The sequence below is a fragment of the Delphinus delphis genome, chromosome 13, assembly GCF_949987515.2.
Source record: "Delphinus delphis chromosome 13, mDelDel1.2, whole genome shotgun sequence".
Classification (NCBI taxonomy): domain Eukaryota; kingdom Metazoa; phylum Chordata; class Mammalia; order Artiodactyla; family Delphinidae; genus Delphinus; species Delphinus delphis.
In genome coordinates, this window is record NC_082695.1 from 63,004,001 (window position 1) to 63,016,843 (window position 12,843).

The following is a 12,843-nucleotide window of genomic DNA, read 5'->3' on the forward strand; positions in this document are numbered from 1 at the left end:
CCCCTAATAACATCTTCACATCTCACATCCTGTGTATTCTGCCCTTCTCTTTCCATTGCCACAGCTCCTCATTGGATCCAAAACTTAGGATGGGGTACCTGAGCTTCTTGAACAGTCTTCCCTGCGCTTAGGCTCCTCCACATCTCCTTACGGGGTTGGAAACAGCTAGAAACATCTCATTCAGAAACCCACAATCTGAGGCATCTACTTTCAACTCCTGGTAAATTTTGAAGGCTTCCACTAAGTAATGCCACCCCTCCCCCTGCTTAGAATTTTCCTATGGTCACCTTTTGTTGTCTCCCTTGCCTTGTTTTCTTCATCCCTGCAAGGCAGACTCCTCCACAGAAGAAAACACTTCCAGGAAAAGGGACATTTGGGCTAAATAGTCCAAAGTATTTCACCCTTTTAAACAAAAACATTTGGGGTTTTGATTGTTTTGAATAGAATATTCTCAAATGCCTCTTAAAATATCATTTTATGGAAAATGTAGTCAAACTGAATGAGTTTAAAAGAAACAAAAAGACATTTCATCTTAGTAGAAGCTCAGCTGAAACTTCTTCATGGTCACTAGGTAGTACCCTGTGAGCACTGCCGATATGCAGGCATGGAGGTCTCTAAGCTCAATGGCCTAGACTGCTGTGCTGTTCAATTTCCAACATCTGCCGTCTGTGCTTTTGGGTTATTTTGTCAGGCTGTCAGCTGACATTTCTTATAGCTGTTAGTCCATTTGCTTGCGGCCTTTGCCACCCTTTCTGATTTCATAAAATCTCAAGTGGATGGAACCTCAATAATAGCTAATTTGCTGTGGTTGGAAAGCAGGTTAAGTGTGCACTATATGTGTACCTAAGAATGAACAGGCAGAGGGGCAGAGGAGGGCTCCCGTGGACAGCATGCTTTGTGACAATAGGGTTGGGCCCTTTTAGCTTACTGCTCTGGAGTTCCTGATTCCGTTCAGGTAAGTGTGGTTGGCCATCCCTCCCAGCACATACCGGTAACCTTCCACTTCCAAAACCCACCTCCACATCCTCCCTCCATTCCTTTTAAGAATCTCCAAGTTCATCTTTGTACATTCAGTCACACAGTCCATCCTTCTCTTCTCATTCCTTGGAAAGTTTGTCTACAAATGATCACGCACATATGCTTTTAGGTCATGCCTTTATTTTGGTGGCTTCTTATCAGTTTTATACATTATCTAATGACTTCCTGCTTTGGATGAAATGAAATATAGCCTTTTCAGCCCTTTGCCCCATCCCTACCACACACGTCTTTCCCTAATCATCCCCAAACAGTTTTACTACAGTTTTAGGTTAACTCAATAATCAATATTTTTATGATATTGTTCACTGTACATTGTTTAATGAAGAGCCAACTAGTGGATTAGGATTACATTTCCTTGTTGAGTTTTGTCTTTCTTGGAATTAATAACTGCCTCATTTTTTTCATTTGCTTAATTTTCTAAGTACTTATTCTTAATTTTTTGGGCAACATTTTCATATCTGTCCGATATCCATCAGTATTGTCTTCTAAATGGCCAAACATATCAGATTAACTTTCAACTCCATTCCCACGCTCTCTGGTCCTGGTTGTAAGGGGAAGGGGACCAGACAATGGCTGTAGAACAGGCAGAGATTTCCCTAATCCCGTTTTCAGCCCTGCCTCTCAGCCTGGCCCACCACCATGTCCAGTTTCTCCAAGGCCTGAACGTTCATAGTTCCATTTCTCCAGAGCGTAACCCACCCCCCCCCACCCTCTCCTGCCTGGCTGCTCAGGGTTTCTGGGGCTCCAGCCACTTTCCCAGCTTTGAACCAATTCCTTGCTTCTCAACCTTGCCTCACACCTCACGACCACTCTACCCAGTGTCTCCAAGCCTTGAGTCTTTGAGGTGATAATCTACAGGATGAATCTTGGTTTTTTCCTTTGCGTTGATTTTAGTTATCAACACTCCATCATCTTCTTTCCATCTCCCGAATTACTGAAGCCTGTCATCCACTGCTGTCTCCTCTACCATTCTCTTGTGGGTTGTCCTTGTTGGTTTATAACATCTTTATTCCTTTCCTCTTCTTTTAGTGGGGCTTTGAGAGAGATCAACTAATACATGACTAATCTACTGTTTAGAGTCTCTGGTTATTTTTTTAAAAGTAGACTAAAAGTATATCTAAGTTTATAGGGATATAGGAGATTGGCCCGTTAGTTGTTGGTGGAAATTTGAACCTAATTCCACATGTGGTATTTTCTTCTAAAGCAGAGGTCATAACTCAAATGCTATAGGAACTTGGAATATAGTTACACATGGGTAAAGTAAGACAAAGAAGAGGTGGGGGACTGTGGCGAACTGGAGAGGCCAGAACTAGCTGAAGATAGCTCAATTTCCCAACTAGAAGATACGTGTCTAGGAGTTGGAGCTACGTTCTGCTGTCTTCCTTAGTGATTTACTCCCAAGGGCATTTAAAAATATTTGGGAGACTTCCCTGGTGGCGCAGTGGTTAAGAATCTGCCTGCCAATGCAGGGGACGCAGGTTCAAGCCCTGGTCCGGGAAGATCCCACATGCCGTGGAGCAACTAAGCCCGTGAGCCACAACTACTGAGCCCGGGCACCACAGCTACTGAAGCCCGTGCGTCTAAAGCCCGTGCTCTGCGACAAGAGGAGCCACTGCAATGAGAAGCCCGCGCACCAAAACGAAGAGTAGCCCCCGCTTGCCGCAACTAGAGAAAAGCCCGTGCGCAGCAACGAAGACCCAACACAGCCAAAGATAAATACATAAATAATTTAAAATAAAATATTTGGTTTTCTCAGGCACATCAGCCAGTGAAACAAACAGGCATTGAGATGTGTATGACATTACACAGGAAAAAGATATCAAAATCTGTTTCATCTTAACAGATGCGGTTTGAATTATGATAAACGATTTCTGGTGCGCTGGCACCTCGCCTCTCAAGGACAGCAGCATGCTTTGGGTAGTAGGTCTTGATGGCTGGTGTAACACAAAGTCAGCTCAGCAAAGGCCCTGTGCATTTACGCGGGAAAGGCCTTTTTGACTTATGTCAAAGAAACTCAATAACGCAAACATGGCTCTATGCAAACAACTGCTAACAGGACGAAGTACTCTGCTGCCCAAGGCAAGTGTTTTAATGAAATAGATTAGTGCAGTTTTAAAAATTCTTTATTATAGGTGCCCAAGGACTTCAGTTTCATATAACATGAACCACCACCGATCCAAAACCAACTGAACATAGTGCGGTTGTGTTTTGACTTTCCTGTCCAACTCACTCCTGTAATTTTTCAGTGTGGGGTTAAGAGTGAGGTGATGACAGTCACTCCAGGGCAGTTTCTGATACCCACAACCGCAGGTGTTTGATGGAACCGTCACCAGGGAGGTGGGCCAGCCCCCTTCTCCTTTCCAGGCATTACAATCCGCTCCGCTCGGGTAGAGTGGTGGGTAGGTAGAGCCACTGCAGAACTAGCTGATTCTGGACGTGTGAGAGTGAAGTGGGTGCAACAACCTTGTCTCCCCACCAGACTGGTCCTTCGCCCTCCTCCACGCCCAGCTCACAGGAGATGCCCAATAACCGCCTCCTGACAATGGGCATTCTCTAATGCCCTTTCAAGTCCTAAGATGTCACTTGGTCCCTTTTCTGGCACCAACACTATCCTTGGGGTCAGCACCACAAGACAGCCCCTGAAATGTAATGGCTGGAAAATAAAGTCCTTTACGTACTTCGGTTATTCAGTCTCCTCCATGAAGCCCAAGGCAAACCAACCAGCTGAGCTGGGGATGTTTACAGTAACCTCGACCTAAACCAAGATTTCTATTTATCCTCACGAACTTCATACCGTGGACAGGTCAGTTAGAAAGTCCTATATAATGTTTATTATGTAAATAAAATAGCCAAGATTTTAATGGCCTAGAGGGCCAAGCGAGAATGGAGGAAAGTAGAGCAGCCGTTTCTCTTGGCTGGCTCATTACACGCAGCGGGATTACCCCCTCCTGCCACTTGCCCATCAGTGATGTCTACAGCTTGGCTTTAGCTCTAACGTGTCTCCAGAGCATCAGAGCCATTATTTAAGTGCCTAACGGGCCTCCCCTATGAGCAGCAAGTCTAAAATGAAACATTTTCTCCTCCCTACCCATAGCTATACCCTCTAGCGTTCAATTCCTATAATATTTACAGCTAATTTTGAGTTGTCTGGTGACGGCCTGAGTGCCCATCTGTGTTGTAGCACAGAGTCTTGTCTGGTGGGGAGAAGAGACGTTTGAAGACCTAAGTACAATCTAACAACTGCTCCATGGCACGAAGGAGGGAACACTTCACTCCATCCTGTGGTCAGGACCACGTCACAGAGAAGGGAGACACAGAGTCTGCACACTGCCTTAGGTATTCTCCTTAGCTCCTCACCTAGTAAGGGCCCTCCAGGCAAAATCCTTCTCTTCAATGTTTATTTCCTAGCAGGCACTTCGCACACAGCAGCTAGCAAACCCTTGATAACGCCTGGGCCAAGGAATCAGTGACCCAGGTGCTGGGGAACAGGCCACTGGTGAACACGCCCAGCAGCCCCTCTTGCCTGCACGCTGGGCTTTTCTGTGTGGCTCCGGCCTGAAGGAATTTAAATGTCTCTCTTTTTTAATTCTCAGGAAGACTTTCCCCACTGAACAGAGATGAGTTCTACCAACCTTTTCCGGATTGTTAAATGCAGATACTCCTGCTACATCTGTGTCATCATCGCAAACAGGCAACACTTAACATTCGTCCGATTCTATTTAAAGTCCTTGATATACGGGTTGTGCATTTAACCCTCACAACAAACCTACGTGGTGGTGTATCTCCACTTTACAGAGAAGGCAAAGGATGCAGGAGTGGCTAGGGGAGTTGCCCCAGGTCACCGAAGGGAAGTGCTGGCCGGGCTCCCTGCTCTGTGCCCCAGTCACTGCACTCCTCCTCCTGATCTGGGGTGGTGCCCTAGCACATCTGTCTTCTGCACTCTAGGATCGTAAGGACTAGGTTGGGGCATCTGCAAAAACAAGAAAAGTGTTCACCAAATGACCAGAAGGAGAGGAAGCGGCCATTTATTTAGCTTTACTCCCTCCCATCCAAGACCAAGCTGATCTCTAAACAAGCATCAAAACCCAGAGCTCATTAACACTGCTGTGCGCTTCAGTAAGGTGAGCACCACGATAATGGACAATTACAAGCTAATAATCCAGTGCCCAAGAGCCCAGTAAAACAATTGCAAAGGCCCAGGATCATCACAGTATGCAAATGCACTAAGAAAATCATTACCTATTTAGTCCCCTTCATTTTGGTGGGTTTAACATGAGAAGAAGAATCCATGCTGCAAGACGAGATTTCATTTTACAGCCCTAGTAACCAAGTACATAAAAGCTTGAATCTGTCCCAATAGCTTCTGAAAGATTTTTCCCATAGTGTCAGAGGCAAAAATAATGAAATCTTGCAAATGTACAGTTAATAGGACCCGGGTGGACACTAGCCTCAAAAATGCATGGTCTATAAGACATTAAAGGCTTGATTTTAGTTTCTGCACTGTTCCTGTTAATAACAATGTCTAATTAAAACATCTGTAAAATACTGATAGTTTTAATTTTACATAAAATTTCCAAAACAACTGTTACACAGTATAATAGGTATCTGCAATGAATAGGTTATTAATGGAAATATTATTTTAAATTAAAACCAGGTTCTAAATTTAAATTACTCATCTCTGGCTAACGAAGAGAAAAAGAAGTCACCGGTGCTGGGAATAATACAGTAGCTAATCTAGTTTTCAACATCTGTTAAAGCAAATTCACTCCTTCACTTGGGCTAAAGGACATTTTATTCTGCTTCTTCTGCCCTGTACCCTACTTGGCACTTCTGATGGATTTCACAGTTGAACTCAATATTAAAACTACAGCCTAATGCACTTTAATGCAATACTTTATAACTTAAAAAACACCATTCAACTTTATTCAGAGTCTGAACCCCTCCAATTTACCAGCGAGGAGACAACAGAGAACAGGCTCCCTGCAGGAGACTCTTCCCCAGCGCCGCTAACCTGATGAATATTTTAAAAGGAATGGCACAAAATCTCAGCTTTCCCTTTCTTTGGATCTCATCTTCTTTTACGGAAAAAAAACAAAAGGGATTAGCCAGGCTTGGTGTCTGGCTGCAGTTCAATACCTTTCTTTCTAATTACTGCCCAACAAAAGAGGGTTAAATGGTGACCAGGGCTGAGTGGTCTCTGTCTGTCATTAAGTGGCACTGGCATTAAGTTGTTGAGGGATTCTTTCCAGACAATGAAAAGCTGCGTTTCAAGTTGCTTCTGATTCACATAATGGTTCACAGTAGGTGCTGCAGAATGTGGTCCACGGCATGAGGGAAGCTGTCACAAGTTAAGTAAGGAGGTGGATTAATTTTTTCTTCGTCTGCTGCTCGATATTTCCCTGAAATGAAAGTAAAGCCAGTGACAAAGCTAGAGAGAGGCATGGACACATATACACTACCAAATGTAAGGTAGATAGCTAATGGGAAGCAGCCGCATAGCACAGGGAGATCAGCTTGGTGCTCTGTGACCACCTAGAGGGGTGGGATAGGGAAGGTGGGAGGGAGGGAGATGCAAGAGGGAAGAGATATGGGAACATATGTATATGTATAACTGATTCACTTTGTTATAAAGCAGAAACTAACACACCATTGTAAAGCAATTATACTCCAATAAAGATATAAAAAAATAACAATAATAAACTACAAAAAAAAAAAAAAGAAAGTAAAGCCAGTGAACAAAGGCTACTGGTAGAACACCAGATTAATCACACCCCATGAGCACCTGGGACACCAGAGACCACCCTTATAATGATGAGAGAATCAAGGTCTCCACAGCTCCCAAAGCACCTTTTATCCAGGCTTCAGGAATGCCATGAGGCAATTCAAAGCAAGGTCATATTCAGCATTTCCCAGGCCCTCTGGTCTTTCATGATGGACAGTCACAGGTACTGGGTCACCTGAGAGCTAAGGGTGCCTTCGAATCTCCTCAGCTGTTGAAATCATTTTCTTCCCCCAGCAGCCCTACAGATAGGGATGGTGAATAAATCAGTGCTTTTAAATGAAAGCCCAGACCCCACAGGGCAGAGGCCTTGTCAGCTTCAGAGGGTGACTGGAAACAGCATGAGCTGCTGCTGAACAGGAGCCCTGTGAGCGGGCAAATGAGGGCGCCCGGGGGTGGGAGGGGAGGAGAGATGGGTGCTCACAGTGCTCACAGGCAGGCCGGCAGGACAGGCTGCCCGGCAGGGCACTGACGGGTGGGCCTGCTGCCGAACTTTCCCTGGACCCTGCAATTCAAGGCCCACAACTGAACAGTGCAGCACGGTCACAGACTCTTACAAATGTAAGTCAGACCATGCATGGCCCCTGTTTAAACACCCTTAATGTGTTCCAATGCCCTTCAGAAAGAACCCTGTATCTCTGTTGTTGCCTACCAGGCCCCTCAGTCACCAGGCCCAGTACCCCTCACCTTAGCACGTGCTTCTCTCACCAGCTGCAGTCCTGTGCTGGACACACCTGCCACTCCCTTTGCCTGGAACATTCTTCTCAACGACAACCTCCTTCAGGCTTCGGGTCAGTCCCACCTTCCCATCCAAATGAGATCCCTTCCCTGTTATTCTCTCTCTCTCTCTCCCCTGTTCTTTGTCTCCACAATATTTATAACAATTCGTAATTATATATTTATTTGTTTAATGTGTGCCTCACATCTAAAACTATAAGTTCTCTAAGAGCAGGGACTATGTCTGTTATGTTCCCCAATGTATTCCCAGCACCTGACATAATGACTAGCACATGGTGAGCATTCCACGGCATTTTAGGAAGAAAGAAAGGAAAGAAGGAAGCAAGGAAGACAGGGAGGGATGAACACTGTATTAGACGGGGCCTTGGGGGAACGAGGCCGACTGCCCTGTAGTCTCAGCGCTGCCTCTGCACTTGCCCTTTCTCCTCGCTCCCTCATCCCCTTTTCTGTGATCTCTGCTATTTATTCTTCTGCATTTTTCAGTATTCTCTGTCTAAATCTGGGTTCCCCAACAACAGACCCACCACTTTCTAAAATCCCTTCTGTTTTCGGTAACTACTCTTTAAGAGGCTTTGTTCAGCAAACACCAAGCCTGAAAACCCCCCTCCCCCAACTTGACAATGTGGTAGTGAAGATGCTTCCTGTCCTGTCTTGCTGACTGTGAATTCCTACAGGAAAGGAGCCAGCACCTAACGTACAAAGCTAACTTACCTTAGCGTCCTCAAGGCACCTGTCCACAGCATGGCCCACACAGCAAACTCTACTGCTAGTTTTTTCTAGCTTAAATCCCATTGAGTATAAACTCCTCTGCAAGCTTTCTGCTTGTTCTCATACGTAAGTTAATGACTAACTTTTGCTATACCACCCACTTCTTGGAGCCAGTGGTCTAAAGGCAAATGCGTGAAAGTCAGGTTTCTTAGCCATGAGCTTCCAGAAGGCTTTTGCTTAGTCTGGCTCTGCAAGTGGGGTTTCTACAAAGTACAGATTGACACAGTGGCTCATGAATGGGTGATAGTTCTAGCAACCTGCACTGTGTCTGGCATATAGCAGATGCTCAACAACGTTGGCTGAGTGAATGAAGCAGGCCCCCATCGCTCAGGCCTGACTCAGTGTGCCAGTCTATACTCTCCTGGACGAATAAATGGTGAATGGAGGGAGAATGCAGGAAGCCATGTTGACAACAGTGGACAAAGGGTGATCCCATCTTTTCTAGGTGATTGTTTTACATGCTAAACAGAAACAGATTCTAGTTATGGCTAGTCAAAAGTCTTTATTGGGGCCTCCCTGGTGGCGCAGTGGTTGAGAGTCCACCTGCCGATGCGGGGGACGCGGGTTCGTGCCCCGGTCCGGGAAGATCCCACATGCCGCAGAGCGGCTGGGCCCGTGAGCCATGGCCGCTGAGCCTGCGCGTCCGGAGCCTGTGCTCCGCAACGGGAGAGGCCACAACAGTGAGAGGCCCCCGTACCGCAAAAAAAAAAAAAAAAAAAAGTCTTTACTAACAAATCATGGAGCAAATGTACATTGAGCATCTATTATGTGCTACTACTGAGAAACAAAACTGCTCAAGACTATCACTGAATAATTTAAAATCTCTGTGGTAATTTTCAAACACTGGGAAACCCAGCAATTGTTCACTGCACTGAGTTCAAATTTATGAGTGGAGCCAGCTGCTCTGTATGCTTTCAGAACAGTGGGCTTACTTGGGACTTTTTTCTGACCAAAGATGAACAGTACAAATGGGCCTGTTTTCATGAGCTGGACTTAGCTACGTTTCTAAGTTAGACATTTTAGATTTGATTGTGTGGAGCTGCTGGCTTCTCTAAGACTAACTGGATGCCTCTGTGACAGGCTGACAACAACCAACTGCCAGTCAGAAAAGAAGGCAGAGCCAATGGAGACCAGCTAGGGAAGCTGGGCCTACAAGACCCTGGCATAGGACCAGTTTTCATACTTGGTGCAAATCCTTAGTTATGTGACCTAAAGAAAGGAAATGTTCATGGGAACAATACCCGAGAGGAAAACAGTTAGCTGAGGGTTTCCTCAATGAGCAGATCATAAAATGATGAGGAATGCCAAGCGTCTGAAAATTCAGATACAGGGGAGGATGAGGAGTGTGGCTATTTTTCCTGACTCCCTGATATATCCTCTTTTTTGCTTCCATCAAAGGGCATGTTTCTGGGAAGACGGTGATCATTTTGAATTAGAAATGTGAAAACACAATACTATTAATTCTAGAGTGACTGGAGTCAGTATCTGCAAGGCTCCACTGGTTCACTCCAGACACCCAGCATGAGAAGACTGTTCCCATTCTTTGTTCACACAGGGCCTGGAAAATACTTCTTATTCAATTGTAGCAACATCTATGTTTTCTTGTTTCTGTTTTTAAATTCAAAATAGCTTTTATGCAACCACATTTTCTTGAACATCACAGTCATGAGTAAATATACTCTATCTAAAAAATTTCCCAGTGGCAGCTCGTCTGTGACTTAGTGTTTAAATCTTCCCTTTTCTGAACAGCCTGTATGAAGCCAGGCATATGAACTCACAGAGCCATCTATGGAACCACCTATCTGCTATTTAACTGATAAGAGCCCGATGACAATTCTTGGACCAGACTCTTGGCTGTCATCCTCAAACACGTGCTATTAGTTTTAAGCTCAGCAGGTTCCAGCTGGGGGCAGGTGCGGGGGAGACCTTTTCATTTTATCTGAAAAGGCTCATCAAAGTTCCTAGTGCAACAGCACACAAGCCCACACAACTCTCATGACTATTCTTTCCTTACCTTGAAAGGACTTCATTAATCACACTCCACACAGGAAAACTGCACAGTGTAATACTCATATACTGTGAGAGCTAGAAGGGTCCAGTCCAGCCCCATCATCCGTAAATGGCCCAAAGAGGTGAAGGGCCTTGCCCAGAGTCTCACAGTCAGTGTAGAGCTGAGACCAAGACCCAGGACACCTAACTGGTCCACTGTTGCCATGATACCGTATTAGCTGAGTCTCCTCCATTAGGTTCTTTCCCTTTCCTTAAATTTATTTGAGGGACCACACCCGGTTTACCTAATTTTGGTACAGGAAATTGTTACTAAAACAGTAAGTGAAAAGACAAAAGTTTTTTGTGTGTTTTTTTAAAAAAAGTAAACATTAACACAAAGTATCATATCACTTAGCTAGCCAGTCGCTAAAAAGATAAACATCTTATAGCTGGTGCAAAAAGAAAACATATTTTTACAGAGCCCCACTATCAATGGTCTTTTGGTCAACTTTGGTGATTTGCATATCCAGAAAATCATACAAATGCTAATGGTCAATTGTGTATGGTTATCTCTGTGTAACTGTTAAAATACCTCTGAACTCTGATCTGATCCTCCTAGCTTTGCACAGCATGGGCCCTTTCACATTGTCTTTTTTCCCTGCAATCCTAAGCCCATTTTATTTTTGCTTTGTGGCAGAAAGAGAATTAAAGTGCTCAGTGGGCTTTGCCATTTCTTCAAAGACTGTTCTTTAAGCAGTTGTGTATTCTACCATTGTTTTAGAGAAACAGAATATTATACTGAAGATACATACCAGTTTTGACTAAGATGCCCAGCATGCCGACATTCTGAGCCCCACCAACATCATCCCTGCAATCCTAGAAAAGCATAACGAAGCATTTAGTCCAGTGTCATCAGTGAGCCTGCCAACAAAACTGACCAATTGATCTGATTTATTAGGACAGGATGGCCAACTGTAATCCCATGTTTTTTTCCTTAAAATGAAAGAGAAGGAGGTGTAAAAAAGGATAAACCCATGTCTGAAGGAGCATACCACTGGAAAAGGGAAGCGTAATAGAGGTAGAGGTAAAAAACAGAGTAGTAATCCTAGTAACCAAACATAAAAAGCAGTTACAGTGCTTCATGTTTTGCCACATGTACATCTATTTCCTTTTAAAACAGATCATGGAAAAAAAGTATTCTATCATTTGGCAGCTTTTAAGGTAAATGATCCAACTGCAGGACAGTGAATGAACTAGGTTCAGAAGACAGCTCTTGTGCTGTCCACGTAACATTATCCTTACTTTCCATCCAATCGTCCCTAACGGGGAATCAAATCAGATCAGTGTACTTAAACAGATTCTGAGACTGTCTGATATTCGCTTCACACTTAGGAATAACAGATCAGTTTCAAAGGGAAGCTTCTGTTTTCCAATTCTTAATCAAGATGGGGTAAATATACTTGGCTAATTGTGATGACAAATGCAAGGTAATAAAAATCCAAAAACTGGAAGAAACATCATCAATAAAATCAATCCTACCATCTCATGTGTATAAGCAGGATTCATTCAGATCACACCCAAAGAAAAGTTTTTTCCTTAAAAATCATTCATATTATTCAACAACAGCCCTTGGAAATGAGTCTTAAAATGTCAAAATCTTCATTTAAGGTCTAACTTAAAACCTTTTCTGTGCATCTAAACTTGCCTTGTTGAAGCAGGGGAGATGGGGGAGAGGGACAGGAGGAAGGGAGGAGGGAAAAAGTGAACAAGGAAAGGGAGGGCCCACTGGGTAGGGCCCCCGATTGTCCAGGTTCAGCCCTGCCACTCCTCGGCCTGAGGCAATCGATATCTTTAGCTATTTGTGGCACACAGACTGGGCTGTTCTTCCATAAAGCATATACTAGCAAAAAAATCAATAATGGGAGAATTCTTTGGGTATAGGTGTTCTTTGCATTAAGGAATAGTCAAAAAAGTCTAAATCTATGTAGAAGTTTTCTTCAAAAAGACACATAAAGCATTTAATTGCCTTGCAGTTGATGGTCTTTTGAATTGTATATATCTCATCACACTATGAAGAATGTCAGAAATAATCAATATTTCAGTTCTTTAGAATACCAGTAAACAACTACTGGAAAGCCTGTTTTATGGGTAGCCTCTTACTACCATCTGATATCACCAATAAGAGCCTGCTTGTGTCTCAAAGCAGTGCTTTGAAGTTGGCTCCTCCCAGCATGACAGGTAAGCCCAGGGCATTTCCTGGGCTCTTCTACTTACATCTCCAATCATGATGGCCTCCTCAGGTTCACAGCCAGTGCTCCGCAATGCCTCCAAAAAGAACGTTTTCTCTGGTTTCCCCACGACTGTGGCTTTGGTATCTGTGGCATGCTCTAAAGCAGTCACAAATGGTCCGGGCCCCAGGGCTAAGCCATCTTGCCTCTTGTAATACCTGGCTTTGTGGATTGCTATCAGAGGTGCCCCATCCAGGAGCAACCTAGAGAGACAGAGAAAATGGAAATTGGCTAAAAGCAAGG

General features: G+C 44.2%; 2 protein-coding genes across 6 annotated transcripts in view; one reads left to right on the forward strand and one right to left on the reverse strand.

Moving 5' to 3' along the window:
* KATNAL2 (katanin catalytic subunit A1 like 2) overlaps window positions 1–4,702 on the forward strand; it is a 95,990-nt gene extending 91,288 nt beyond the window's left edge. Inside the window, exon 17 of the mRNA XM_060029003.1 lies at window positions 4,632–4,702. The gene's annotated coding sequence lies outside the window, so the exon portion shown is untranslated. The remainder of the gene's footprint in view (window positions 1–4,631) is intronic.
* Window positions 4,703–4,939: 237 nt separating this feature from the next.
* HDHD2 (haloacid dehalogenase like hydrolase domain containing 2) overlaps window positions 4,940–12,843 on the reverse strand; it is a 38,571-nt gene continuing 30,667 nt past the window's right edge. For all 5 annotated transcript variants that reach the window (XM_060029004.1, XM_060029009.1, XM_060029005.1 and 2 more), the window contains 3 exons: window positions 12,587–12,803; window positions 11,125–11,188; window positions 4,940–6,437 (listed from right to left, as the gene is read on the reverse strand). In XM_060029004.1, coding sequence (XP_059884987.1) covers window positions 6,334–6,437; window positions 11,125–11,188; window positions 12,587–12,803 — 385 coding nt within the window. In that variant the 3' untranslated portion in view covers window positions 4,940–6,333. The remainder of the gene's footprint in view (window positions 6,438–11,124; window positions 11,189–12,586; window positions 12,804–12,843) is intronic.